This window comes from Oncorhynchus kisutch, linkage group LG22 (assembly GCF_002021735.2).
Source record: "Oncorhynchus kisutch isolate 150728-3 linkage group LG22, Okis_V2, whole genome shotgun sequence".
Lineage (NCBI taxonomy): Eukaryota > Metazoa > Chordata > Actinopteri > Salmoniformes > Salmonidae > Oncorhynchus > Oncorhynchus kisutch.
In genome coordinates, this window is record NC_034195.2 from 30,063,213 (window position 1) to 30,089,881 (window position 26,669).

The 26,669-nt window shown below is 45.4% G+C and overlaps 2 protein-coding genes across 5 annotated transcripts in view; both read left to right on the plus strand.

Annotated features, from left to right (window-relative positions):
• LOC116356398 (mucin-2-like) overlaps positions 1 to 13,900 on the plus strand; it is a 52,251-nt gene extending 38,351 nt beyond the window's left edge. The window contains exons 11-13 of the mRNA XM_031802199.1: positions 2,685 to 4,625; positions 7,312 to 9,231; positions 11,918 to 13,900. Of these exons, the coding sequence (XP_031658059.1) occupies positions 2,685 to 4,625; positions 7,312 to 9,231; positions 11,918 to 13,870 (5,814 nt within the window). The 3' untranslated portion in view covers positions 13,871 to 13,900. The remainder of the gene's footprint in view (positions 1 to 2,684; positions 4,626 to 7,311; positions 9,232 to 11,917) is intronic.
• A 2,175-nt stretch (positions 13,901 to 16,075) lies between these two features.
• Positions 16,076 to 26,669, plus strand: part of LOC109866960 (protein piccolo) — a 99,097-nt gene continuing 88,503 nt past the window's right edge. For all 4 annotated transcript variants that reach the window (XM_031801422.1, XM_031801423.1, XM_031801424.1 and 1 more), the window contains exons 1-3: positions 16,076 to 16,421; positions 19,239 to 21,179; positions 24,434 to 25,087. In XM_031801422.1, coding sequence (XP_031657282.1) covers positions 16,089 to 16,421; positions 19,239 to 21,179; positions 24,434 to 25,087 — 2,928 coding nt within the window. In that variant the 5' untranslated portion in view covers positions 16,076 to 16,088. The remainder of the gene's footprint in view (positions 16,422 to 19,238; positions 21,180 to 24,433; positions 25,088 to 26,669) is intronic.

Below are 26,669 nucleotides of genomic sequence, written 5' to 3' on the forward strand. Positions count from 1 at the left end.
CTTCACAGATCTTCATTGTAAAGGGTTTGAACACTGTTTCCCATGCTTGTTCAATGAACCATGAACAATTTATGAACATGCACCTGTGGAACGGTCGTTAATACACTAACAGCTTACAGGCGGTAGGCAATCAAGGTCACCGTTATAAAAACTTAGGACACTAAGAGGCCTTTCTACTGACTCTGAAAAACACCAAAAGAAAGATGCCCAGGGTCCCTGCTCATCTGCGTGAACGTGCCTTAGGCATGCTGCAAGGAGGCATGAGGACTGCAGATGTGGCAGGGCAATAAATTGCAATGTCCGTACTGTGAGACGCCTAAGACAGTGCTACAGGGAGACAGGAAGGAGAGCTGATTATCCTCGCAGTGGCATACCACGTGTAACAACACCTGCGCAGGATCGGTATATCCGAACATCACACCTGAGGGGCAGGTACAGGATGGCAACAACAACTGCCCGAGTTACACCAGGAACGCACAATCCCTCCATCAGCGCTCTGACAGTCCTCAATATTCTGAGAGAGGTTGGACTGAGGGCTTGTAGGCCTGTTGTAAGGCAGTTCCTCACCAGACATCATCGGCAACAACGTTGCCTATGGGCACAAACCCAGCGTCGCTGGACCAGACAGGACTGGCAAAAAGTGGTCTTCACTGACGAGTGGCAGTATTGTCTTACCAGGGGTGATGGTCGGATTTGCGTTTATCGTCGAAGGAACGAGCGTTACACCAAGGCCCGTACTCTGGAGCGGGATCGATTTGGAGGTGAAGGGTCCGTCATGGTTTGGGGCAGTGTGTCACAGCATGATCGGACTGAGCTTGTTGTCATTGCAGGCAATCTCAACGCTGTGCGTTACAGGGAAGACATCCTCCTCCCTCATGTGGTACCCTTCCTGCAGGCTCATCCTGACATGACCCTCCAGCATGACAATGCCTCCAGCCATACTGCTCGTTCTATGCATGATTTCCTGCAAGACAGGAATGTCAGTGTTCTGCCATGGCCAGGAAAGATCCTGGATCTCAATCCCATTGAGCACGTCTGGGAACTGTTGGATCGGAGGGTGAGGGCTAGGGCCATTCCCCCCAGTAATGTCCGGGAACATGCAGGTGCCTTGGTGGAAGAGTGGGGTAACATCTCACAGCAAGAATGGGCAAATCTGGTGCAGTCCATGAGGAGGAGATGCACTGCCGTACTTAATGCAGCTGGTGGCCACACCAGACACTGACTGTTACTATTGATTTTGACCCCCCCTTTTGACCCCCCCGTGCTTCTACACCTGCATTGCTTGCTGTTTGGGGTTTTAGGCTGGGTTTCTGTACAGCACTTTGAGATATCAGCTGATGTACGAAGGGCTATATAAATAAATTTGATTTGATTTGAAATTTGATTTGATTTGTTCAGGGACACATTATTCCATTTCTGTTAGTCACATGTCTGTGGAACTTGTTCAGTTTATGTCTCAGTTGTTGATTCTTGTTATGTACATACAAATATTTACACATGTTAACTTTGCTGAATATCAACGCAGTTGACAGAGAGGACGTTTCTTTTTTTGCTGAGTTTACATGGTAAAGTTGATAATTTCATAACGAGGCCACCAATCCCTTTTGCAAGACATGCCCTTAGCGTGAGGAGAAGCTCACTCAGTAAAAACTTCCAAAATGGTCAAAACCAACTGGTTTTGAGATGGGGGTGAAATCCATAGTTGTGCTACATATTCATTGGCTTTGCCACAGCAATTATTTTTTTACAGTCAATATTAATACATGACTAGCTCAAACACTTGATCTGCAATAATTCCAAGTTAATCAGTGGGTGATGTTGATTTCAGAACCAAAGTGGAGGGACAAAAAACATATGCTTCATTGCCCTGCTGATAGTGGTAGTGGGGTGGTATATGCCTAGGCTCCCTATGGCTCAGGTCAGATGCCTTCATAGTACATAGAACATAGATATACAGAATTTAAAAACACTCGCACGCACACACACACACACATACTCTCCCTCACACACACACACACACACACACACACACACACACACACACACACACACACACACACACACACACACACACACACACACACACACACACACACACACACACACACACACACACACACACACACACACACACACACACACACGGAAAGAGAGGAGTCTGCTTCGACATATCCAGCTCAGAGAGGCCCAGCTCTCCATCAGCAGACAATTTGAATTTAGAATTTAAAATGAATGTGTGTATGCAACAATTGTTAACTCATTGAATCTTTTCCAGCGAACCCAATTGCATCAAATTGTTTCAAACTAAATTGTATCTCATCGGAGCCCATGTGTCTAGCTAGATACGTATCGAATCGTCTTGAAAGGGAAATATTCACATCCTGAGAATATGCATCAAGCTTTAAAATTAGGTTCACAAACAATGAGAGGAAAAACCATGAGGATTTTAGGTCTATGAAGACACTCTATATAGATGTTGTGATCTAATTAGAGATCTTAAGGAATTGTATTAATACGCTGGGATATAGTTATTCAATTTTTTTAGCATCTTTAGAATTAGAGCATAAGACAGTTGTTTTGTATGTTTGTCACAGGTAGTATGCAGTATTTAAATAGCAACTAAGATGAGATATATTATTATTATTTTTAGTTATTTTTTTATCAACACTGTTCTTTTTTTTCAGGTAAAGGAATGGCTCTGTCTGACCTGCCAGATGCAGAGAGCACTTGGAGCAGTGGAACCCCCAGGACCTCCCATGATGAAATCCCAACCGTTGCCCAGCATAGTCTCTACACCTGTTGCACTTCAAAAGGAGAATGTCACACCTGCTGCATCTCCAAAGCCGACTCCAGCTCCAGCTAAACCCCAGAAGGAGGAGATCCCAGTACCTGCGGCTGGCCAACAAGAGATCACTCCACCCACTGTACCTCAGGAGACACCAATTCCCGCTGGAACCCCAGCACCAAATGCAGACAAAAAGGAGGAGACCCCACCACTAGGATCCTCACAACATAAACAAGCTTCACCTGCTCTGGCTGAGAAGGAGAATCAAGAACCTATAATTGTACAGAAACCAGTGGACCAACCAATTCCAGCAACACCCAAAACCAGTGGAGCTGCTACACCTGTACAGCAGCCAGAAAAGCAAACTCCTCCACTGCAACAGCCTGCTTCAAAGGCATCACAGCAAGTACAGCCCCAGCAAGCTCCAAAGCCAGACCTCGAAACTGCTCCCCTAAAGGAGCCAATGACTCCTGCTTCAGAGAAAGAGAAGAAGAACCCAGCACCAGGGTCACCACAGAAGGAATTATCTCCAGCAGTGGCTTCACAGCAGGACAAAACGCCAGTGGACAAATCAACTCCAACCCCTGTCCAACATCCTCCACACCAAGAGACTCCACAACAACAAGAGCAACAACGTCAGCCTCTAACAGCGACACCGAAAGGAGAGCCTGGGAAGCCTCAACAACAGCTTCCAAAAGGTGGAGCCTCTTATGCAAAATCTGTACCACCACCACAGGCCCAGCCCCCCAAGCAGGAGTCAGGAGGCTTCTTTGGCTTTGGTGGTGCTAAATCTCAGCCTGCTCAGTCAAAGCCTGAAGACTCAGTGTCTGGGAAGATGCTTGGCTTTGGCTCCTCTATCTTCAGCTCTGCATCCACTTTGATCACCTCAGCTGTTCAGGATGAGCACCGCACCACACCTCCAGCTTCCCCCAAGGTGTCTATGACTCCTGCTTCAGTGAAAGAGACCCCAGCAGCAGGCTCGTCACAGAAGAAGGAGGTATCCCCGACAGTGGTTTGCCAGCAGGACCAGAAGCCAGTGGACAGACCGACTCCAACACTTGTCCAACAACCTCCACAACAGAAGACTCTACAACAACAAGGACAGCCTCCGCAGCCCTCAGCAGAGGCACCAAAATCAGAGCCTGATATATCAATAGTTGAAGCTGCTACAGCAGCAGACACTCAAAATCCGGCAAGCCCAGTGCCTGCTCAGAAGGCTCCACTGGAGAACCGGAGAACATCAGAACCTCATAAACCACCACAGCAGCCCAGCCCTGGGCGTAGGGAGAGTAGTGCCTTCCCAGCCACAAAGCAACCCCCCAAGCAGGAATCAGGAGGCTTATTTGGCTTTGGAGGTCCCAAATCTCAGTCTGCCTCCTCAAAGCCTGAAGAGTCAGTGTCTGGGAAGATGTTTGGCTTTGGCTCGTCCATCTTCAGCTCTGCCTCCACTTTGATAACATCAGTTGTTCAGGACGAGCCCCGGACCACACCGCCAGCTTCCCCCAAGATGTCTGCACTGGCCCAGACCTCCCCCAAGATGCCCCCTGCAAAGGAGACCAAACTACCTGCTGCTCAGAAAGCAGAGGAGAAGAAAGCAGCGCATCCCCAGAAGGCCAATGTCCCCCCATCAGTACATGCCAAAGTGGACAAACCCCCATCAGCTCCTCCAAAGGGAGCAGCATCCTCCCAACCAGCACCCAAAGCAGGCCAATCTACCTGTCCACTCTGCAAGGTGGAACTCAACAAGGGCTCCAAGGACCCTCCCAACTACAACACCTGCACAGAATGCAAGAACACTGTCTGCAACCTCTGTGGATTTAACCCCATGCCACATGAAACAGTAAGTAAATAGTATATGTTTCATCAAAGTAGTTAGGCTACTCTAAAATAACTGTTGTGCTTTTTTTTTGAACAAATTGGTTAATGATAGTAACTATACATATACAATGTTTATAGTCGCCAGTCTTGTCTTTCATGGGATGTGTAAGAAAGGATAACAATATGCTTTGATGGAGTTCTTGTTATTAATATTGTCTTTCCTCAAAAAATATCTAATGTTGGTTTATGATCTTCCTGAAAACCAATTGTAATCTGACAGCATTATCTTTGAGTATCTTGGCAAGGTTTTGACATTCATGTTCATCTGCTACTGATCACATTTGACATATTGTTCGGTGCATGACTTTTGTCTGAAGGGGTTTGGAGTACATCGTGGCTCCCATATTCTACAGAATGTAGATGTAACATTCACCGAAACGCATCGGCCCCTGATTCCATGCTCAAGATGCAAGTGCATCAGTCCACGGATCCCAAACCAATCCAAATGTAGCATGCATCGTTCAAAAAATAGGTTCTAAAGTTATGAATTCATGGTTCACGAGTATTTTTTGCTCATATTACATTCTTTCTACCGTCGGAAAATATCTCTTATCTTGTAACAACTGATGCGTCCTCTCTTGTTCAGTGTCGAACTGCATGTAAGTGTGTTGACAGTCATTGATCGACAAGTAAATTTGCATGCCAAACAACCCCAGGCAATGTTAGTAGCCTATTTAAACTGCACACTCTACCCAGCTTTGTTTTGGTTGTTTTACTTTAAACAATCAGTATGGTCATTTTTAGATTTAAACTCAGCAAAAACAGAAACGTCCCTTTTTCAGGACCCTGTCTTTCAAAGATAATTTGTAAAAATCCAAATAACTTCACAGATCTTCATTGTAAAGGGTTTGAACACTGTTTCCCATGCTTGTTCAATGAACCATGAACAATTTATGAACATGCACCTGTGGAACGGTCGTTAATACACTAACAGCTTACAGGCGGTAGGCAATCAAGGTCACCGTTATAAAAACTTAGGACACTAAGAGGCCTTTCTACTGACTCTGAAAAACACCAAAAGAAAGATGCCCAGGGTCCCTGCTCATCTGCGTGAACGTGCCTTAGGCATGCTGAAAGGAGGCATGAGGACTCGGTATATCCGAACATCACACCTGAGGGGCAGGTACAGGATGGCAACAACAACTGCCCGAGTTACACCAGGAACGCACAATCCCTCCATCAGCGCTCTGACAGTCCTCAATATTCTGAGAGAGGCTGGACTGAGGGCTTGTAGGCCTTTTGTAAGGCAGTTCCTCACCAGACATCATCGGCAACGACGTTGCCTATGGGCACAAACCAAGACCAGACAGGACTGGCAAAAAGTGGTCTTCACTGACGAGTCGCAGTTTTGTCTCAGGTGCCTTGGTGGAAGAGTGGGGTAACATTGCACAGCAAGAACGGGCAAATCTGGTGCAGTCCATGAGGAGGAGATGCACTGCCGTACTTAATGCAGCTGGTGGCCACACCAGACACTGACTGTTACTATTGATTTTGACCCCCCCTTTGTTCAGGGACACATTATTCAATTTCTGTTAGTCACATGTCTGTGGAACTTGTTCAGTTTATGTCTCAGTTGTTGATTCTTGTTATGTACATACAAATATTTACACATGTTAACTTTGCTGAATATCAACGCAGTTGACAGAGAGGACGTTTCTTTTTTTGCTGAGTTTACATGGTAAAGTTGATAATTTCATAACGAGGCCACCAATCCCTTTTGCAAGACATGCCCTTAGCGTGAGGAGAAGCTCACTCAGTAAAAACTTCCAAAATGGTCAAAACCAACTGGTTTTGAGATGGGGGTGAAATCCATAGTTGTGCTACATATTCATTGGCTTTGCCACAGCAATTATTTTTTTACAGTCAATATTAATACATGACTAGCTCAAACACTTAATCTGCAATAATTCCAAGTTAATCAGTGGGTGATGTTGATTTCAGAACCAAAGTGGAGGGACAAAAAACATATGCTTCATTGCCCTGCTGATAGTGGTAGTGGGGTGGTATATGCCTAGGCTCCCTATGGCTCAGGTCAGATGCCTTCATAGTACATAGAACATAGATATACAGAATTTAAAAACACTCGCACGCACACACACACACACACACGGAAAGAGAGGAGTCTGCTTCGACAAATCCAGCTCAGAGAGGCCCAGCTCTCCATCAGCAGACAATTTGATTTAGAATTTAAAATGAACGTGGGTATGCAACAATTGTTAACTCATTGAATCTTTTCCAGCGAACCCAATTGCATCAAATTGTTTCAAACGAAATTGTATCTCATCGGAGCCCATGTGTCTAGCTAGATACGTATCGAATCGTCTTGAAAGGGAAATATTCACATCCTAAGAATATGCATCAGGCTTTAAAATTAGGTTCATAAACAATGAGAGGAAAAACCATGAGGATTTTAGGTCTATGAAGATACTCTATATAGATGTTGTGATCTAATTTTAGATCTTAAGGAATTGTATTAATACGCTGTGATATAATTATTCAATTTTTTTAGCATCTTTAGATTTAGAGCATAAGACAGTTGTTTTGTATGTTTGTCACAGGTAGTATGCAGTATTTAAATAGCAACTAAGATGAGATATATTATTATTATTTTTAGTTATTTTTTTATCAACACTGTTATTTCTTTTCAGGTAAAGGAATGGCTCTGTCTGACCTGCCAGATGCAGAGAGCACTTGGAGCAGTGGAACCCCCAGGACCTCCCATGATGAAATCCCAACCGTTGCCCAGCATAGTCTCTACACCTGTTGCACTTCAAAAGGAGAATGTCACACCTGCTGCATCTCCAAAGCCGACTCCAGCTCCAGCTAAACCCCAGAAGGAGGAGATCCCAGTACCTGCGGCAGGCCAACAAGAGATCACTCCACCCACTGTACCTCAGGAGACACCAATTCCCGCTGGAACCCCAGCACCAAATGCAGACAAAAAGGAGGAGACCCCACCACTAGGATCCTCACAACATCAACAAGCTTCACCTGCTCTGGCTGAGAAGGAGAATCAAGAACCTATAATTGTACAGAAACCAGTGGACCAACCAATTCCAGCATCACCCAAAACCAGTGGAGCTGCTACACCTGTACAGCAGCCAGAAAAGCAAACTCCTCCACTGCAACAGCCTGCTTCAAAGGCATCACAGCAAGTACAGCCCCAGCAAGCTCCAAAGCCAGACCTCGAAACTGCTCCCCTAAAGGAGCCAATGACTCCTGCTTCAGAGAAAGAGAAGAAGAACCCAGCACCAGGGTCACCACAGAAGGAATTATCTCCAGCAGTGGCTTCACAGCAGGACAAAACGCCAGTGGACAAATCAACTCCAACCCCTGTCCAACATCCTCCACACCAAGAGACTCCACAACAACAAGAGCAACAACGTCAGCCTCTAACAGCGACACCGAAAGGAGAGCCTGGGAAGCCTCAACAACAGCTTCCAAAATCTGTACCACCACCACAGGCCCAGCCCCCCAAGCAGGAGTCAGGAGGCTTCTTTGGCTTTGGTGGTGCTAAATCTCAGCCTGCTCAGTCAAAGCCTGAAGACTCAGTGTCTGGGAAGATGCTTGGCTTTGGCTCCTCTATCTTCAGCTCTGCATCCACTTTGATCACCTCAGCTGTTCAGGATGAGCACCGCACCACACCTCCAGCTTCCCCCAAGGTGTCTATGACTCCTGCTTCAGTGAAAGAGACCCCAGCAGCAGGCTCGTCACAGAAGAAGGAGGTATCCCCGACAGTGGTTTGCCAGCAGGACCAGAAGCCAGTGGACAGACCGACTCCAACACTTGTCCAACAACCTCCACAACAGAAGACTCTACAACAACAAGGACAGCCTCCGCAGCCCTCAGCAGAGGCACCAAAATCAGAGCCTGATATATCAATAGTTGAAGCTGCTACAGCAGCAGACACTCAAAATCCGGCAAGCCCAGTGCCTGCTCAGAAGGCTCCACTGGAGAACCGGAGAACATCAGAACCTCATAAACCACCACAGCAGCCCAGCCCTGGGCGTAGGGAGAGTAGTGCCTTCCCAGCCACAAAGCAACCCCCCAAGCAGGAATCAGGAGGCTTATTTGGCTTTGGAGGTCCCAAATCTCAGTCTGCCTCCTCAAAGCCTGAAGAGTCAGTGTCTGGGAAGATGTTTGGCTTTGGCTCGTCCATCTTCAGCTCTGCCTCCACTTTGATAACATCAGTTGTTCAGGACGAGCCCCGGACCACACCGCCAGCTTCCCCCAAGATGTCTGCACTGGCCCAGACCTCCCCCAAGATGCCCCCTGCAAAGGAGACCAAACTACCTGCTGCTCAGAAAGCAGAGGAGAAGAAAGCAGCGCATCCCCAGAAGGCCAATGTCCCCCCATCAGTACATGCCAAAGTGGACAAACCCCCATCAGCTCCTCCAAAGGGAGCAGCATCCTCCCAACCAGCACCCAAAGCAGGCCAATCTACCTGTCCACTCTGCAAGGTGGAACTCAACAAGGGCTCCAAGGACCCTCCCAACTACAACACCTGCACAGAATGCAAGAACACTGTCTGCAACCTCTGTGGATTTAACCCCATGCCACATGAAACAGTAAGTAAATAGTATATGTTTCATCAAAGTAGTTAGGCTACTCTAAAATAACTGTTGTGCTTTTTTTTTGAACAATTGGTTAATGATAGTAACTATACATATACAATGTTTATAGTCGCCAGTCTTGTCTTTCATGGGATGTGTAAGAAAGGATAACAAGATGCTTTGATGGAGTTCTTGTTATTAATATTGTCTTTCCTCAAAAAATATCTAATGTTGGTTTATGATCTTCCTGAAAACCAATTGTAATCTGACAGCATTATCTTTGAGTATCTTGGCAAGGTTTTGACATTCATGTTCATCTGCTACTGATCACATTTGACATATTGTTCGGTGCATGACTTTTGTCTGAAGGGGTTTGGAGTACATCGTGGCTCCCATATTCTACAGAATGTAGATGTAACATTCACCGAAACGCATCGGCCCCTGATTCCATGCTCAAGATGCAAGTGCATCAGTCCACGGATCCCAAACCAATCCAAATGTAGCATGCATCGTTCAAAAAATAGGTTCTAAAGTTATGAATTCATGGTTCACGAGTATTTTTTGCTCATATTACATTCTTTCTACCGTCGGAAAATATCTCTTATCTTGTAACAACTGATGCGTCCTCTCTTGTTCAGTGTCGAACTGCATGTAAGTGTGTTGACAGTCATTGATCGACAAGTAAATTTGCATGCCAAACAACCCCAGGCAATGTTAGTAGCCTATTTAAACTGCACACTCTACCCAGCTTTGTTTTGGTTGTTTTACTTTAAACAATCAGTATGGTCATTTTTAGATTTAAACTCAGCAAAAACAGAAACGTCCCTTTTTCAGGACCCTGTCTTTCAAAGATAATTTGTAAAAATCCAAATAACTTCACAGATCTTCATTGTAAAGGGTTTGAACACTGTTTCCCATGCTTGTTCAATGAACCATGAACAATTTATGAACATGCACCTGTGGAACGGTCGTTAATACACTAACAGCTTACAGGCGGTAGGCAATCAAGGTCACCGTTATAAAAACTTAGGACACTAAGAGGCCTTTCTACTGACTCTGAAAAACACCAAAAGAAAGATGCCCAGGGTCCCTGCTCATCTGCGTGAACGTGCCTTAGGCATGCTGAAAGGTAGCATGAGGACTCGGTATATCCGAACATCACACCTGAGGGGCAGGTACAGGATGGCAACAACAACTGCCCGAGTTACACCAGGAACGCACAATCCCTCCATCAGCGCTCTGACAGTCCTCAATATTCTGAGAGAGGCTGGACTGAGGGCTTGTAGGCCTTTTGTAAGGCAGTTCCTCACCAGACATCATCGGCAACGACGTTGCCTATGGGCACAAACCAAGACCAGACAGGACTGGCAAAAAGTGGTCTTCACTGACGAGTCGCAGTTTTGTCTCAGGTGCCTTGGTGGAAGAGTGGGGTAACATTTCACAGCAAGAACGGGCAAATCTGGTGCAGTCCATGAGGAGGAGATGCACTGCCGTACTTAATGCAGCTGGTGGCCACACCAGACACTGACTGTTACTATTGATTTTGACCCCCCCTTTGTTCAGGGACACATTATTCAATTTCTGTTAGTCACATGTCTGTGGAACTTGTTCAGTTTATGTCTCAGTTGTTGATTCTTGTTATGTACATACAAATATTTACACATGTTAACTTTGCTGAATATCAACGCAGTTGACAGAGAGGACGTTTCTTTTTTTGCTGAGTTTACATGGTAAAGTTGATAATTTCATAACGAGGCCACCAATCCCTTTTGCAAGACATGCCCTTAGCGTGAGGAGAAGCTCACTCAGTAAAAACTTCCAAAATGGTCAAAACCAACTGGTTTTGAGATGGGGGTGAAATCCATAGTTGTGCTACATATTCATTGGCTTTGCCACAGCAATTATTTTTTTACAGTCAATATTAATACATGACTAGCTCAAACACTTAATCTGCAATAATTCCAAGTTAATCAGTGGGTGATGTTGATTTCAGAACCAAAGTGGAGGGACAAAAAACATATGCTTCATTGCCCTGCTGATAGTGGTAGTGGGGTGGTATATGCCTAGGCTCCCTATGGCTCAGGTCAGATGCCTTCATAGTACATAGAACATAGATATACAGAATTTAAAAACACTCGCACGCACACACACACACACACACGGAAAGAGAGGAGTCTGCTTCGACAAATCCAGCTCAGAGAGGCCCAGCTCTCCATCAGCAGACAATTTGATTTAGAATTTAAAATGAACGTGGGTATGCAACAATTGTTAACTCATTGAATCTTTTCCAGCGAACCCAATTGCATCAAATTGTTTCAAACGAAATTGTATCTCATCGGAGCCCATGTGTCTAGCTAGATACGTATCGAATCGTCTTGAAAGGGAAATCTTCACATCCTAAGAATATGCATCAGGCTTTAAAATTAGGTTCATAAACAATGAGAGGAAAAACCATGAGGATTTTAGGTCTATGAAGATACTCTATATAGATGTTGTGATCTAATTTTAGATCTTAAGGAATTGTATTAATACGCTGTGATATAATTATTCTAATTTTTTTAGCATCTTTAGATTTAGAGCATAAGACAGTTGTTTTGTATGTTTGTCACAGGTAGTATGCAGTATTTAAATAGCAACTAAGATGAGATATATTATTATTATTTTTAGTTATTTTTTTATCAACACTGTTATTTCTTTTCAGGTAAAGGAATGGCTCTGTCTGACCTGCCAGATGCAGAGAGCACTTGGAGCAGTGGAACCCCCAGGACCTCCCATGATGAAATCCCAACCGTTGCCCAGCATAGTCTCTACACCTGTTGCACTTCAAAAGGAGAATGTCACACCTGCTGCATCTCCAAAGCCGACTCCAGCTCCAGCTAAACCCCAGAAGGAGGAGATCCCAGTACCTGCGGCAGGCCAACAAGAGATCACTCCACCCACTGTACCTCAGGAGACACCAATTCCCGCTGGAACCCCAGCACCAAATGCAGACAAAAAGGAGGAGACCCCACCACTAGGATCCTCACAACATCAACAAGCTTCACCTGCTCTGGCTGAGAAGGAGAATCAAGAACCTATAATTGTACAGAAACCAGTGGACCAACCAATTCCAGCATCACCCAAAACCAGTGGAGCTGCTACACCTGTACAGCAGCCAGAAAAGCAAACTCCTCCACTGCAACAGCCTGCTTCAAAGGCATCACAGCAAGTACAGCCCCAGCAAGCTCCAAAGCCAGACCTCGAAACTGCTCCCCTAAAGGAGCCAATGACTCCTGCTTCAGAGAAAGAGAAGAAGAACCCAGCACCAGGGTCACCACAGAAGGAATTATCTCCAGCAGTGGCTTCACAGCAGGACAAAACGCCAGTGGACAAATCAACTCCAACCCCTGTCCAACATCCTCCACACCAAGAGACTCCACAACAACAAGAGCAACAACGTCAGCCTCTAACAGCGACACCGAAAGGAGAGCCTGGGAAGCCTCAACAACAGCTTCCAAAAGGTGGAGCCTCTTATGCAAAATCTGTACCACCACCACAGGCCCAGCCCCCCAAGCAGGAGTCAGGAGGCTTCTTTGGCTTTGGTGGTGCTAAATCTCAGCCTGCTCAGTCAAAGCCTGAAGACTCAGTGTCTGGGAAGATGCTTGGCTTTGGCTCCTCTATCTTCAGCTCTGCATCCACTTTGATCACCTCAGCTGTTCAGGATGAGCACCGCACCACACCTCCAGCTTCCCCCAAGGTGTCTATGACTCCTGCTTCAGTGAAAGAGACCCCAGCAGCAGGCTCGTCACAGAAGAAGGAGGTATCCCCGACAGTGGTTTGCCAGCAGGACCAGAAGCCAGTGGACAGACCGACTCCAACACTTGTCCAACAACCTCCACAACAGAAGACTCTACAACAACAAGGACAGCCTCCGCAGCCCTCAGCAGAGGCACCAAAATCAGAGCCTGATATATCAATAGTTGAAGCTGCTACAGCAGCAGACACTCAAAATCCGGCAAGCCCAGTGCCTGCTCAGAAGGCTCCACTGGAGAACCGGAGAACATCAGAACCTCATAAACCACCACAGCAGCCCAGCCCTGGGCGTAGGGAGAGTAGTGCCTTCCCAGCCACAAAGCAACCCCCCAAGCAGGAATCAGGAGGCTTATTTGGCTTTGGAGGTCCCAAATCTCAGTCTGCCTCCTCAAAGCCTGAAGAGTCAGTGTCTGGGAAGATGTTTGGCTTTGGCTCGTCCATCTTCAGCTCTGCCTCCACTTTGATAACATCAGTTGTTCAGGACGAGCCCCGGACCACACCGCCAGCTTCCCCCAAGATGTCTGCACTGGCCCAGACCTCCCCCAAGATGCCCCCTGCAAAGGAGACCAAACTACCTGCTGCTCAGAAAGCAGAGGAGAAGAAAGCAGCGCATCCCCAGAAGGCCAATGTCCCCCCATCAGTACATGCCAAAGTGGACAAACCCCCATCAGCTCCTCCAAAGGGAGCAGCATCCTCCCAACCAGCACCCAAAGCAGGCCAATCTACCTGTCCACTCTGCAAGGTGGAACTCAACAAGGGCTCCAAGGACCCTCCCAACTACAACACCTGCACAGAATGCAAGAACACTGTCTGCAACCTCTGTGGATTTAACCCCATGCCACATGAAACAGTAAGTAAATAGTATATGTTTCATCAAAGTAGTTAGGCTACTCTAAAATAACTGTTGTGCTTTTTTTTTGAACAAATTGGTTAATGATAGTAACTATACATATACAATGTTTATAGTCGCCAGTCTTGTCTTTCATGGGATGTGTAAGAAAGGATAACAATATGCTTTGATGGAGTTCTTGTTATTAATATTGTCTTTCCTCAAAAAATATCTAATGTTGGTTTATGATCTTCCTGAAAACCAATTGTAATCTGACAGCATTATCTTTGAGTATCTTGGCAAGGTTTTGACATTCATGTTCATCTGCTACTGATCACATTTGACATATTGTTCGGTGCATGACTTTTGTCTGAAGGGGTTTGGAGTACATCGTGGCTCCCATATTCTACAGAATGTAGATGTAACATTCACCGAAACGCATCGGCCCCTGATTCCATGCTCAAGATGCAAGTGCATCAGTCCACGGATCCCAAACCAATCCAAATGTAGCATGCATCGTTCAAAAAATAGGTTCTAAAGTTATGAATTCATGGTTCACGAGTATTTTTTGCTCATATTACATTCTTTCTACCGTCGGAAAATATCTCTTATCTTGTAACAACTGATGCGTCCTCTCTTGTTCAGTGTCGAACTGCATGTAAGTGTGTTGACAGTCATTGATCGACAAGTAAATTTGCATGCCAACAACCCCAGGCAATGTTAGTAGCCTATTTAAACTGCACACTCTACCCAGCTTTGTTTTGGTTGTTTTACTTTAAACAATCAGTATGGTCATTTTTAGATTTAAACTCAGCAAAAACAGAAACGTCCCTTTTTCAGGACCCTGTCTTTCAAAGATAATTTGTAAAAATCCAAATAACTTCACAGATCTTCATTGTAAAGGGTTTGAACACTGTTTCCCATGCTTGTTCAATGAACCATGAACAATTTATGAACATGCACCTGTGGAACGGTCGTTAATACACTAACAGCTTACAGGCGGTAGGCAATCAAGGTCACCGTTATAAAAACTTAGGACACTAAGAGGCCTTTCTACTGACTCTGAAAAACACCAAAAGAAAGATGCCCAGGGTCCCTGCTCATCTGCGTGAACGTGCCTTAGGCATGCTGAAAGGAGGCATGAGGACTCGGTATATCCGAACATCACACCTGAGGGCAGGTACAGGATGGCAACAACAACTGCCCGAAGTTACACCAGGAAACGCACAATCCCTCCCTCAGCGCTCTGACAGTCCCTCAATATTCTGAAATGCTGGACCGAGGCTTGTAGGCCCTTTTGTAAGGCGTTTCCTCACCAGACATAATCGGCACGACGTTTTGCATATGGCACAAACCAAGACCAACAGGACTGGCAAAAAGTGGTCTTTCCTGACAGTTCGCAGTTTTGTCTCAGGTGCCTTGGTGGAAAGGGGGTAACATTGCACAGCAAGAATGGGGGGCAATCTGGTCAGTCATGAGGGAGGATATGCCTGCCGGTACTTAATGCAACTGGTGCCACACCAAACTGACTGTTACTATTGATTAATTGACCCCCTTTGTTCAGTACACATTATTCAATTTCTGTAGTCAACATGTCCTGTGGAACTGTTCATTTTATTCTCGTTGATCACCTCAGCTGTTCAGGATGAGCGCACCACACCTCCAGCTTCCCCCAAGGTGTCTATGACTCCTGCTTCAGTGAAAGAGACCCCAGCAGCAGGCTCGTCACAGAGAAGAAGGAGGTATCCCCGACAGTGGTTTGCCAGCAGGACCAGAAGCCAGTGGACAGACCGACTCCAACACTTGTCCAACAACCTCCACAACAGAAGACTCTACAACAACAAGGACAGCCTCCGCAGCCCTCAGCAGAGGCACCAAAATCAGAGCCTGATATATCAATAGTTGAAGCTGCTACAGCAGCAGACACTCAAAATCCGGCAAGCCCAGTGCCTGCTCAGAAGGCTCCACTGGAGAACCGGAGAACATCAGAACCTCATAAACCACCACAGCAGCCCAGCCCTGGGCGTAGGGAGAGTAGTGCCTTCCCAGCCACAAAGCAACCCCCCAAGCAGGAATCAGGAGGCTTATTTGGCTTTGGAGGTCCCAAATCTCAGTCTGCCTCCTCAAAGCCTGAAGAGTCAGTGTCTGGGAAGATGTTTGGCTTTGGCTCGTCCATCTTCAGCTCTGCCTCCACTTTGATAACATCAGTTGTTCAGGACGAGCCCCGGACCACACCGCCAGCTTCCCCAAGATGTCTGCACTGGCCCAGACCTCCCCCAAGATGCCCCCTGCAAAGGAGACCAAACTACCTGCTGCTCAGAAAGCAGAGGAGAAGAAAGCAGCGCATCCCCAGAAGGCCAATGTCCCCCCATCAGTACATGCCAAAGTGGACAAACCCCCATCAGCTCCTCCAAAGGGAGCAGCATCCTCCCAACCAGCACCCAAAGCAGGCCAATCTACCTGTCCACTCTGCAAGGTGGAACTCAACAAGGGCTCCAAGGACCCTCCCAACTACAACACCTGCACAGAATGCAAGAACACTGTCTGCAACCTCTGTGGATTTAACCCCATGCCACATGAAACAGTAAGTAAATAGTATATGTTTCATCAAAGTAGTTAGGCTACTCTAAAATAACTGTTGTGCTTTTTTTTAGAACAATTGGTTAATGATAGTAACTATACATATACAATGTTTATAGTCGCCAGTCTTGTCTTTCATGGGATGTGTAAGAAAGGATAACAAGATGCTTTGATGGAGTTCTTGTTATTAATATTGTCTTTCCTCAAAAAATATCTAATGTTGGTTTATGATCTTCCTGAAAACCAATTGTAATCTGACAGCATTATCTTTGAGTATCTTGGCAAGGTTTTGACATTCATGTTCATCTGCTACTGATCACATTTGACATATTGTTCGGTGCATGACTTTTGTCTGAAGGGGTTTGGAGTACATCGTGGCTCCCATATTCTACAGAATGTAGATGTAACATTCACCGAAACGCATCGGCCCCTGATTCCATGCTCAAGATGCAAGTGCATCAGTCCACGGATCCCAAACCAATCCAAATGTAGCATGCATCGTTCAAAAAATAGGTTCTAAAGTTATGAATTCATGGTTCACGAGTATTTTTTGCTCATATTACATTCTTTCTACCGTCGGAAAATATCTCTTATCTTGTAACAACTGATGCGTCCTCTCTTGTTCAGTGTCGAACTGCATGTAAGTGTGTTGACAGTCATTGATCGACAAGTAAATTTGCATGCCAAACAACCCCAGGCAATGTTAGTAGCCTATTTAAACTGCACACTCTACCCAGCTTTGTTTTGGTTGTTTTACTTTAAACAATCAGTATGGTCATTTTTAGATTTAAACTCAGCAAAAACAGAAACGTCCCTTTTTCAGGACCCTGTCTTTCAAAGATAATTTGTAAAAATCCAAATAACTTCACAGATCTTCATTGTAAAGGGTTTGAACACTGTTTCCCATGCTTGTTCAATGAACCATGAACAATTTATGAACATGCACCTGTGGAACGGTCGTTAATACACTAACAGCTTACAGGCGGTAGGCAATCAAGGTCACCATTATAAAAACTTAGGACACTAAGAGGCCTTTCTACTGACTCTGAAAAACACCAAAAGAAAGATGCCCAGGGTCCCTGCTCATCTGCGTGAACGTGCCTTAGGCATGCTGAAAGGAGGCATGAGGACTGCAGATGTGGCAGGGCAATAAATTGCAATGTCCGTACTGTGAGACGCCTAAGACAGTGCTACAGGGAGACAGGAAGGAGAGCTGATCATCCTCGCAGTGGCATACCACGTGTAACAACACCTGCGCAGGATCAGTATATCCGAACATCACACCTGAGGGGCAGGTACAGGATGGCAACAACAACTGCCCGAGTTACACCAGGAACGCACAATCCCTCCATCAGCGCTCTGACAGTCCTCAATATTCTGAGAGAGGCTGGACTGAGGGCTTGTAGGCCTTTTGTAAGGCAGTTCCTCACCAGACATCATCGGCAACGACGTTGCCTATGGGCACAAACCAAGACCAGACAGGACTGGCAAAAAGTGGTCTTCACTGACGAGTCGCAGTTTTGTCTCAGGTGCCTTGGTGGAAGAGTGGGGTAACATTGCACAGCAAGAACGGGCAAATCTGGTGCAGTCCATGAGGAGGAGATGCACTGCCGTACTTAATGCAGCTGGTGGCCACACCAGACACTGACTGTTACTATTGATTTTGACCCCCCCTTTGTTCAGGGACACATTATTCAATTTCTGTTAGTCACATGTCTGTGGAACTTGTTCAGTTTATGTCTCAGTTGTTGATTCTTGTTATGTACATACAAATATTTACACATGTTAACTTTGCTGAATATCAACGCAGTTGACAGAGAGGACGTTTCTTTTTTTGCTGAGTTTACATGGTAAAGTTGATAATTTCATAACGAGGCCACCAATCCCTTTTGCAAGACATGCCCTTAGCGTGAGGAGAAGCTCACTCAGTAAAAACTTCCAAAATGGTCAAAACCAACTGGTTTTGAGATGGGGGTGAAATCCATAGTTGTGCTACATATTCATTGGCTTTGCCACAGCAATTATTTTTTTACAGTCAATATTAATACATGACTAGCTCAAACACTTGATCTGCAATAATTCCAAGTTAATCAGTGGGTGATGTTGATTTCAGAACCAAAGTGGAGGGACAAAAAACATATGCTTCATTGCCCTGCTGATAGTGGTAGTGGGGTGGTATATGCCTAGGCTCCCTATGGCTCAGGTCAGATGCCTTCATAGTACATAGAACATAGATATAGAGAATTTAAAAACACTCGCACGCACACACACACACACACACGGAAAGAGAGGAGTCTGCTTCGACAAATCCAGCTCAGAGAGGCCCAGCTCTCCATCAGCAGACAATTTGATTTAGAATTTAAAATGAACGTGGGTATGCAACAATTGTTAACTCATTGAATCTTTTCCAGCGAACCCAATTGCATCAAATTGTTTCAAACGAAATTGTATCTCATCGGAGCCCATGTGTCTAGCTAGATACGTATCGAATCGTCTTGAAAGGGAAATCTTCACATCCTAAGAATATGCATCAGGCTTTAAAATTAGGTTCATAAACAATGAGAGGAAAAACCATGAGGATTTTAGGTCTATGAAGATACTCTATATAGATGTTGTGATCTAATTTTAGATCTTAAGGAATTGTATTAATACGCTGTGATATAATTATTCAAATTTTTTTAGCATCTTTAGATTTAGAGCATAAGACAGTTGTTTTGTATGTTTGTCACAGGTAGTATGCAGTATTTAAATAGCAACTAAGATGAGATATATTATTATTATTTTTAGTTATTTTTTTATCAACACTGTTATTTCTTTTCAGGTAAAGGAATGGCTCTGTCTGACCTGCCAGATGCAGAGAGCACTTGGAGCAGTGGAACCCCCAGGACCTCCCATGATGAAATCCCAACCGTTGCCCAGCATAGTCTCTACACCTGTTGCACTTCAAAAGGAGAATGTCACACCTGCTGCATCTCCAAAGCCGACTCCAGCTCCAGCTAAACCCCAGAAGGAGGAGATCCCAGTACCTGCGGCAGGCCAACAAGAGATCACTCCACCCACTGTACCTCAGGAGACACCAATTCCCGCTGGAACCCCAGCACCAAATGCAGACAAAAAGGAGGAGACCCCACCACTAGGATCCTCACAACATCAACAAGCTTCACCTGCTCTGGCTGAGAAGGAGAATCAAGAACCTATAATTGTACAGAAACCAGTGGACCAACCAATTCCAGCATCACCCAAAACCAGTGGAGCTGCTACACCTGTACAGCAGCCAGAAAAGCAAACTCCTCCACTGCAACAGCCTGCTTCAAAGGCATCACAGCAAGTACAGCCCCAGCAAGCTCCAAAGCCAGACCTCGAAACTGCTCCCCTAAAGGAGCCAATGACTCCTGCTTCAGAGAAAGAGAAGAAGAACCCAGCACCAGGGTCACCACAGAAGGAATTATCTCCAGCAGTGGCTTCACAGCAGGACAAAACGCCAGTGGACAAATCAACTCCAACCCCTGTCCAACATCCTCCACACCAAGAGACTCCACAACAACAAGAGCAACAACGTCAGCCTCTAACAGCGACACCGAAAGGAGAGCCTGGGAAGCCTCAACAACAGCTTCCAAAAGGTGGAGCCTCTTATGCAAAATCTGTACCACCACCACAGGCCCAGCCCCCCAAGCAGGAGTCAGGAGGCTTCTTTGGCTTTGGTGGTGCTAAATCTCAGCCTGCTCAGTCAAAGCCTGAAGACTCAGTGTCTGGGAAGATGCTTGGCTTTGGCTCCTCTATCTTCAGCTCTGCATCCACTTTGATCACCTCAGCTGTTCAGGATGAGCACCGCACCACACCTCCAGCTTCCCCCAAGGTGTCTATGACTCCTGCTTCAGTGAAAGAGACCCCAGCAGCAGGCTCGTCACAGAAGAAGGAGGTATCCCCGACAGTGGTTTGCCAGCAGGAACAGAAGCCAGTGGACAGACTGACTCCAACACTTGTCCAACAACCTCCACAACAGAAGACTCTACAACAACAAGGACAGCCTCCGCAGCCCTCAGCAGAGGCACCAAAATCAGAGCCTGATATATCAATAGTTGAAGCTGCTACAGCAGCAGACACTCAAAATCCGGCAAGCCCAGTGCCTGCTCAGAAGGCTCCACTGGAGAACCAGAGAACATCAGAACCTCATAAACAACCACAGCAGCCCAGCCCTGGCCGTAGGGAGAGTAGTGCCTTCCCAGCCACAAAGCAACCCCCCAAGCAGGAATCAGGAGGCTTATTTGGCTTTGGAGGTCCCAAATCTCAGTCTGCCTCCTCAAAGCCTGAAGAGTCAGTGTCTGGGAAGATGTTTGGCTTTGGCTCGTCAATCTTCAGCTCTGCCTCCACTTTGATAACATCAGTTGTTCAGGATGAGCTCCGGACCACACCGCCAGCTTCCCCCAAGATGTCTGCACTGGCCCAGACCTCCCCCAAGATGCCCCCTGCAAAGGAGACCAAACTACCTGCTGCTCAGAAAGCAGAGGAGAAGAAAGCAGCGCATCCCCAGAAGGCCAATGTCCCCCCATCAGTACATGCCAAAGTGGACAAACCCCCATCAGCTCCTCCAAAGGGAGCAGCATCCTCCCAACCAGCACCCAAAGCAGGCCAATCTACCTGTCCACTCTGCAAGGTGGAACTCAACAAGGGCTCCAAGGACCCTCCCAACTACAACACCTGCACAGAATGCAAGAACACTGTCTGCAACCTCTGTGGATTTAACCCCATGCCACATGAAACAGTAAGTAAATAGTATATGTTTCATCAAAGTAGTTAGGCTACTCTAAAATAACTGTTGTGCTTTTTTTTAGAACAATTGGTTAATGATAGTAACTATACATATACAATGTTTATAGTCGCCAGTCTTGTCTTTCATGGGATGTGTAAGAAAGGATAACAAGATGCTTTGATGGAGTTCTTGTTATTAATATTGTCTTTCCTCAAAAAATATCTAATGTTGGTTTATGATCTTCCTGAAAACCAATTGTAATCTGACAGCATTATCTTTGAGTATCTTGGCAAGGTTTTGACATTCATGTTCATCTGCTACTGATCACATTTGACATATTGTTCGGTGCATGACTTTTGTCTGAAGGGGTTTGGAGTACATCGTGGCTCCCATATTCTACAGAATGTAGATGTAACATTCACCGAAACGCATCGGCCCCTGATTCCATGCTCAAGATGCAAGTGCATCAGTCCACGGATCCCAAACCAATCCAAATGTAGCATGCATCGTTCAAAAAATAGGTTCTAAAGTTATGAATTCATGGTTCACGAGTATTTTTTGCTCATATTACATTCTTTCTACTGTCGGAAAATATCTCTTATCTTGTAACAACTGATGCGTCCTCTCTTGTTCAGTGTCGAACTGCATGTAAGTGTGTTGACAGTCATTGATCGACAAGTAAATTTGCATGCCAAACAACCCCAGGCAATGTTAGTAGCCTATTTAAACTGCACACTCTACCCAGCTTTGTTTTGGTTGTTTTACTTTAAACAATCAGTATGGTCATTTTTAGATTTAAACTCAGCAAAAACAGAAACGTCCCTTTTTCAGGACCCTGTCTTTCAAAGATAATTTGTAAAAATCCAAATAACTTCACAGATCTTCATTGTAAAGGGTTTGAACACTGTTTCCCATGCTTGTTCAATGAACCATGAACAATTTATGAACATGCACCTGTGGAACGGTCGTTAATACACTAACAGCTTACAGGCGGTAGGCAATCAAGGTCACCGTTATAAAAACTTAGGACACTAAGAGGCCTTTCTACTGACTCTGAAAAACACCAAAAGAAAGATGCCCAGGGTCCCTGCTCATCTGCGTGAACGTGCCTTAGGCATGCTGAAAGGAGGCATGAGGACTGCAGATGTGGCAGGGCAATAAATTGCAATGTCCGTACTGTGAGACGCCTAAGACAGTGCTACAGGGAGACAGGAAGGAGAGCTGATCATCCTCGCAGTGGCATACCACGTGTAACAACACCTGCGCAGGATCAGTATATCCGAACATCACACCTGAGGGGCAGGTACAGGATGGCAACAACAACTGCCCGAGTTACACCAGGAACGCACAATCCCTCCGTCAGCGCTCTGACAGTCCTCAATATTCTGAGAGAGGCTGGACTGAGGGCTTGTAGGCGTTTTGTAAGGCAGTTCCTCACCAGACATCATCGGCAACGACGTTGCCTATGGGCACAAACCCAGCGTCGCTGGACCAGACAGGACTGGCAAAAAGTGGTCCTCACTGACGAGTCGCAGTTTTGTCTCACCAGGGGTGATGGTCGGATTTGCGTTTATCGTCGAAGGAACGAGCGTTACACCAAGGCCCGTACTCTGGAGCGGGATCGATTTGGGGGTGAAGGGTCCGTCATGGTTTGGGGCAGTGTGTCACAGCATGATCGGACTGAGCTTGTTGTCATTACAGGCAATCTCAACGCTGTGCGTTACAGGGAAGACATCCTCCTCCCTCATGTGGTACCCTTCCTGCAGGCTCATCCTGACATGACCCTCCAGCATGACAATGCCTCCAGCCATACTGCTCGTTCTATGCATGATTTCCTGCAAGACAGGATTGTCAGTGTTCTGCCATGGCGAGCAAAGATCCTGGATCTCAATCCCATTGAGTACGTCTGGGAACTGTTGGATCAGAGGGTGAGGGCTAGGGCCATTCCCCCCAGAAATGTCCGGGAACATGCAGGTGCCTTGGTGGAGGAGTGGGGTAACATTTCACAGCAAGAACGGGCAAATCTGGTGCAGTCCATGAGGAGGAGATGCACTGCCGTACTTAATGCAGCTGGTGGCCACACCAGACACTGACTGTTACTATTGATTTTGACCCCCCCTTTGTTCAGGGACACATTATTCAATTTCTGTTAGTCACATGTCTGTGGAACTTGTTCAATTTATGTCTCAGTTGTTGATTCTTGTTATGTACATACAAATATTTACACATGTTAACTTTGCTGAATATCAACGCAGTTGACAGAGAGGACGTTTCTTTTTTTGCTGAGTTTACATGGTAAAGTTGATAATTTCATAACGAGGCCACCGATCCCTTTTGCAAGACATGCCCTTAGCGTGAGGAGAAGCTCACTCAGTAAAAACTTCCAAATGGTCAAAACCAACTGGTTTTGAGATGGGGGTGAAATCCATAGTTGTGCTACATATTCATTGGCTTTGCCACAGCAATTATTTTTTTACAGTCAAGATTAATACATGACTAGCTCAAACACTTAATCTGCAATAATTCCAAGTTAATCAGTGGGTGATGTTGATTTCAGAACCAAAGTGGAGGGACAAAAAACATATGCTTCATTGCCCTGCTGATAGTGGTAGTGGGGTGGTATATGCCTAGGCTCCCTATGGCTCAGGTCAGATGCCTTCATAGTACATAGAACATAGATATACAGAATTTAAAAACACTCGCACGCACACACACACACACACACGGAAAGAGAGGAGTCTGCTTCGACAAATCCAGCTCAGAGAGGCCCAGCTCTCCATCAGCAGACAATTTGAATTTAGAATTTAAAATGAACGTGGGTATGCAACAATTGTTAACTCATTGAATCTTTTCCAGCGAACCCAATTGCATCAAATTGTTTCAAACTAAATTGTATCTCATCGGAGCCCATGTGTCTAGCTAGATACGTATCGAATCGTCTTGAAAGGGAAATATTCACATCCTAAGAATATGCATCAGGCTTTAAAATTAGGTTCATAAACAATGAGAGGAAAAACCATGAGGATTTTAGGTCTATGAAGATACTCTATATAGATGTTGTGATCTAATTTTAGATCTTAAGGAATTGTATTAATACGCTGTGATATAATTATTCAATTTTTTTTAGCATCTTTAGATTTAGAGCATAAGACAGTTGTTTTGTATGTTTGTCACAGGTAGTATGCAGTATTTAAATAGCAACTAAGATGAGATATATTATTATTATTTTTAGTTATTTTTTTATCAACACTGTTATTTTTTTTCAGGTAAAGGAATGGCTCTGTCTGACCTGCCAGATGCAGAGAGCACTTGGAGCAGTGGAACCCCCAGGACCTCCCATGATGAAATCCCAACCGTTGCCCAGCATAGTCTCTACACCTGTTGCACTTCAAAAGGAGAATGTCACACCTGCTGCATCTCCAAAGCCGACTCCAGCTCCAGCTAAACCCCAGAAGGAGGAGATCCCAGTACCTGCGGCTGGCCAACAAGAGATCACTCCACCCACTGTACCTCAGGAGACACCAATTCCCGTTGGAACCCCAGCACCAAATGCAGACAAAAAGGAGGAGACCCCACCACTAGGATCCTCACAACATCAACAAGCTTCACCTGCTCTGGCTGAGAAGGAGAATCAAGAACCTATAATTGTACAGAAAGCAGAGGAGAAGAAAGCAGCGCATCCCCAGAAGGCCAATGCCCCCCCATCAGTACATGCCAACGTGGACAAACCTCCATCAGCTCCTCCAATGGGAGCAGCATCCTCCCAACCATTTCCCAAAGCAGGCCAATCTTTTTGTCCACTCTGCAAGGTGGAACTCAACAAGGGCTCCAAGGACCCTCCCAACTATAACACCTGCACAGAATGCAAGAACACTGTCTGCAACCTCTGTGGATTTAACCCCATGACACATGAAACAGAGGTAAGACTGCAAAATATGTTAATTACATTTGATTATATGTGTATTTAGCAGACTCTCATATTTGCTATACATGCTTAGAAGGACTCTGTCATATTCTCTGTCATCCCCAATACCATGTTGAGCAGGTGTAATTATTCAGAAGATGTTAACCCCATAGGCACGTAGCAGAGGCAATGACTGATGAAGGTTGATCGCAATTTGTTCACTAAACTGTTGTATTATCCATCTTCAGACTAGTTATGTTGCTTGTCTAGAGAAAACAGGTCTTATTGTCTTGAATGGGTTTTAGCTCAAATAAGATACAGACTATTCAGATTCAGATTTCCAACATAGGTTTTTTATTGTCTTACATTGAATGAAAATTAGTCAGAGGTTGTAGCACATAATTGTTAGATATTAATACCCTTTTCTTGTGCTGTGATAACACACTGGGCATAGACTTCAATTCAACATCTATCACACGTTGGTTCAATGTCATTTCATTGAAATGATGTGGAAACAGCATTGATTCGACGACTGCGTGCCCAGTCGGAAGTCATTTGAGAGGCTGTCGCTACTCAATCTCTTGTTTCCTGATATTGTGACTCAGTAACAGTGTAGGTCACTACAAGGTATTTGTGGTGATTTCATCTGCAAATGTCTAATAATAACAGGCCTGCTCAGACCGCTCACAGCAGTTCACCCAGCTGCTGGGTACTGATGGAGGGATGGAGGCCTTCAGGGCTAGGGCTGGAAACATGAATGCTATCTGCTCTGTAAAGTCAACCTACATAATAACAGCCCATAATCCACCCTGTGTTCTCAGTGCTGCTGTGTTTCACTCAATACTTACTTTAGTAATGGGAGTCTGAAAGGATCAACCTACAGGTAACTGCCAAAATAAAGGAAACACTTGAGTAAATTAAGGATACAAAGTAAACAACAAGAAGTATATGGACATCCCTTAAAGTTAGTGGATTCTATTTCAGCCACACCTGTTGTTGACAAGTTTATACATTCTAGCACACCGCCATGCATTCTCTATAGACAAACATTGGCAGTAGAATGGCCTTACTGAAGAGCAGCCGCACACAAGCCTAAGATCACCATGTGTGATGCCATGTGTCAGCTGGAGTGGTATAAAGCTCGCCGCCATTGGACTCTGGAGCAGTGGAAATTCGTTCTCTGGAGTGATGAATCACGCTTCACCATCTGGCAGCCCGATGGACGAATCTGGGGTTGGCGGATGCCAGGATAAAGCTACCTGCCACGATAAAGCTACCTGCCACAATGCATAGTGTCAGCTGGAAAGTTTGGTGGAGGAGGAATAATGGTCTGGGGCTGTTTTTCATGGTTCTGGCTAGGCCCTTAGTTTCAGTGAAGGGACATTTTTATGTTACAGCATACAATGACATTCTAGACGATACTGTGCTTCCAACTTTGTGGCAACAGTTTGATGAAGGCCCTTTCCTGTTTCAGCATGACAATGCCCCCGTGCACAAAGCAAGGTCCATACAGAAATGGTTTGTTGAGATTGGTGTGGAAGAACTTGACTGGCCTGCACAGAGACCTGACCTCAACCCCATTGAACACATTTGGAATG